Source organism: Micropterus dolomieu, linkage group LG23, assembly GCF_021292245.1.
Source record: "Micropterus dolomieu isolate WLL.071019.BEF.003 ecotype Adirondacks linkage group LG23, ASM2129224v1, whole genome shotgun sequence".
Classification (NCBI taxonomy): Eukaryota; Metazoa; Chordata; class Actinopteri; order Centrarchiformes; family Centrarchidae; genus Micropterus; species Micropterus dolomieu.
In genome coordinates this window covers 3487628-3490435 of record NC_060172.1, presented here as the reverse complement: position 1 = coordinate 3490435, position 2808 = coordinate 3487628, and the positions used below count along the sequence as shown (strand labels likewise).

Here is a 2808-nt window from a genome sequence, read left to right as displayed (position 1 = left end):
ATACAGTGTGTACAGTGTGTGTACAGTGTGTGTACAGTGTGTACAGTGTGTGTACAGTGTATACAGTGTATACAGTGTGTACAGTGTGTGTACAGTGTATACAGTGTATACAGTGTGTACAGTGTGTGTACAGTGTGTGTACAGTGTGTGTACAGTGTATACAGTGTATACAGTGTGTACAGTGTGTGTACAGTGTGTACAGTGTGTGTACAGTGTATACAGTGTATACAGTGTGTACAGTGTGTGTACAGTGTGTATACAGTGTGTGTACAGTGTGTGTACAGTGTATACAGTGTGTGTACAGTGTGTGTACAGTGTATACAGTGTATACAGTGTGTACAGTGTGTGTACAGTGTGTACAGTGTGTGTACAGTGTATACAGTGTGTACAGTGTGTGTACAGTGTGTGTACAGTGTGTGTACAGTGTGTACAGTGTGTGTACAGTGTATACAGTGTATACAGTGTGTACAGTGTGTGTACAGTGTGTATACAGTGTGTGTACAGTGTGTGTACAGTGTATACAGTGTATACAGTGTATACAGTGTGTACAGTGTGTGTACAGTGAGTATACAGTGTATACAGTGTGTACAGTGTGTGTACAGTGTGTACAGTGTGTGTACAGTGTATACAGTGTATACAGTGTGTGCAGTGTGTGTACAGTGTATACAGTGTATACAGTGTGTGCAGTGTGTGTACAGTGTGTGTACAGTGTGTACAGTGTGTGTACAGTGTGTACAGTGTGTGCAGTGTGTGTACAGTGTGTGTACAGTGTGTACAGTGTGTGTACAGTGTGTGTACAGTGTGTGCAGTGTGTACAGTGTGTACAGTGTGTGTACAGTGTGTACAGTGTGTGTAAAGTGTGTGTACACTGTGTGCACAGTGTGTATTCAGTGTGTATACAGTGTGTGTACAGTGTATATTATTTAGAACTGTAGTTGAATCATTAAACAGTCCCTGCAGAACTCGGCGGGCCCCTGGCCTTGGGCCCCTGGCCTGCATATTTAAACCGGCTGTCTTTCCTGCAGCTGAATTTAAACGTATTGAAGGTGACCTGCTCACATTCGGCTGCTGACCAATAAAAGAAGTCGTTTCTCAGCCTCAAAGCGTTTCTTTGGTTTCTAATGAAAGTCACGTGACTGACGGCGGTTTGATCTTCTGTGTTTCAGGGCTGCGGTCCAAAGATCTACAGCTTCATTCGAGGGACGAAGCAGCTGCAGGTGTTGCGTTTCCTGGGCGTGTCCATCGGCGTGGCTCAGATCCTGGCCATGGCGCTCACCCTCACGCTGCTCTGGGCGCTTTATTACGGGCGAAAGTCTCCGGAACTGGACTCTGCAACACCGCCGCCGCCAGATGACTCCACCCCCCTCACGGTGACACATGGACCCTCAGCTGAAGCGTCCAAGACAGGCTGCAACCGCACAGATAGAAGCTGCACTAGCACGGCCGCCGCCGCCACCGCCGCCGCCGTCAGGCCGAGTGGACTCCAGTTTGAGATGGAGCGTCTGTCGTAGCCTGAACTCAGCCGAGGAATCCAAAAGATATTCTGGTCTTCTTCCAGTGGTTTAATCCATCGTTTCTGTCAGAAATAATAAGCTCAGACCCGTCCTCCCCAAATCTTCACCTTCGGTTTTATTTCACCCGGGACTGAGCGTTTGCTTCCCGACTGCTTCGTTTCCTGTCTGATCTTCTGTCAGTGGCGTCACCTGGAGATACAAGCTTTTTATTTCTGACAGAAACGATGGAACAAACTACATAAATGTGACGGAGTTATGAGTCGCTGCAGATTTGAGGAGCTGACTCTGCAGAAACCCGGTGGATTCTGGGACTTGTTGCTTTTCACTGGACGCCGTTATGAACCGAAGCACTAAAGGAAACGACCACAGAAACTTTGGCTTGGTCACCACTAAAGAGACACTTAACAGACAGACTGTTAAAAAAAGCTTTTCAGCCAGAGTGTCAGAACAAGACGGCGTTGTTGCTGGTGGCGGCGTGTCAGGACCCACTGGAACCTCAGCACACGTGCTCATCAGAGCTGTACTCGTGAAAATGTGCATGGTGTTGAATGATGAATAATATTTGTTATCGAAGCGTTTGATCGTTTTCCCACTGGAATAAAAACCGAGCATTAAAGCAGGATCACGCTGATCTGTCCTCAGAACAACTGTTTGACTGGGGGGACAGGTGGGACAGGTGAGACAGTCGGGACAGGCAGGATAGGGGAGACAGGCGGAACAGGGGGGACATGTGGGACAGGCGGGACAGGTGAGACAGGCGGGACAGGGGAGACAGATGGGACATGTGAGAAGGTGGGACATGTGAGACAGGTGGAATAGGTGAGACAGGCGGGACATGTGAGACAAGGCGGGACAGGGGAGACAGGTGGGACAGGTGAGACAGGCAGGAAAGGTGGGATAGGTGAGACAGTCGGGACAGGCGGGATAGGGGAGACAGGCGGAACAGGGGGGACATGTGGGACAGGCGGGATAGGGGGGATAGGGGAGACAAGCGGGACAGGTGAGACAGGCGGGACATGTGAGACAGGCGGGACAGGGGAGACAGATGGGACATGTGAGACAGGTGGGACATGTGGGACAGGCAGGACATGTGAGACAGGTGGGACAGGGGAGACAGGTGGGATAGGTGAGACAGGCGGGACATGTGAGACAAGGCGGGACAGGGGAGACAGGTGGGACAGGTGAGACAGGCAGGAAAGGTGGGATAGGCGGGACAGGTGGGATAGGCGGGACAGGTGGGATGGGGGGACAGGGGGGATAGGCGGGACAGGGGGGATGGGGGGACAGGGGGGGT

At 50.9% G+C, this 2808-nt stretch overlaps 1 protein-coding gene across 2 annotated transcripts in view; it reads left to right on the top strand.

Moving 5' to 3' along the window:
* Nucleotides 1-2136, top strand: part of tspan12 (tetraspanin 12) — a 14341-nt gene extending 12205 nt beyond the window's left edge. For both annotated transcript variants that reach the window (XM_046041139.1, XM_046041140.1), the window contains one exon: nucleotides 1167-2136. In XM_046041139.1, coding sequence (XP_045897095.1) covers nucleotides 1167-1511 — 345 coding nt within the window. In that variant the 3' untranslated portion in view covers nucleotides 1512-2136. The remainder of the gene's footprint in view (nucleotides 1-1166) is intronic.
* Nucleotides 2137-2808: the final 672 nt, after the last annotated feature.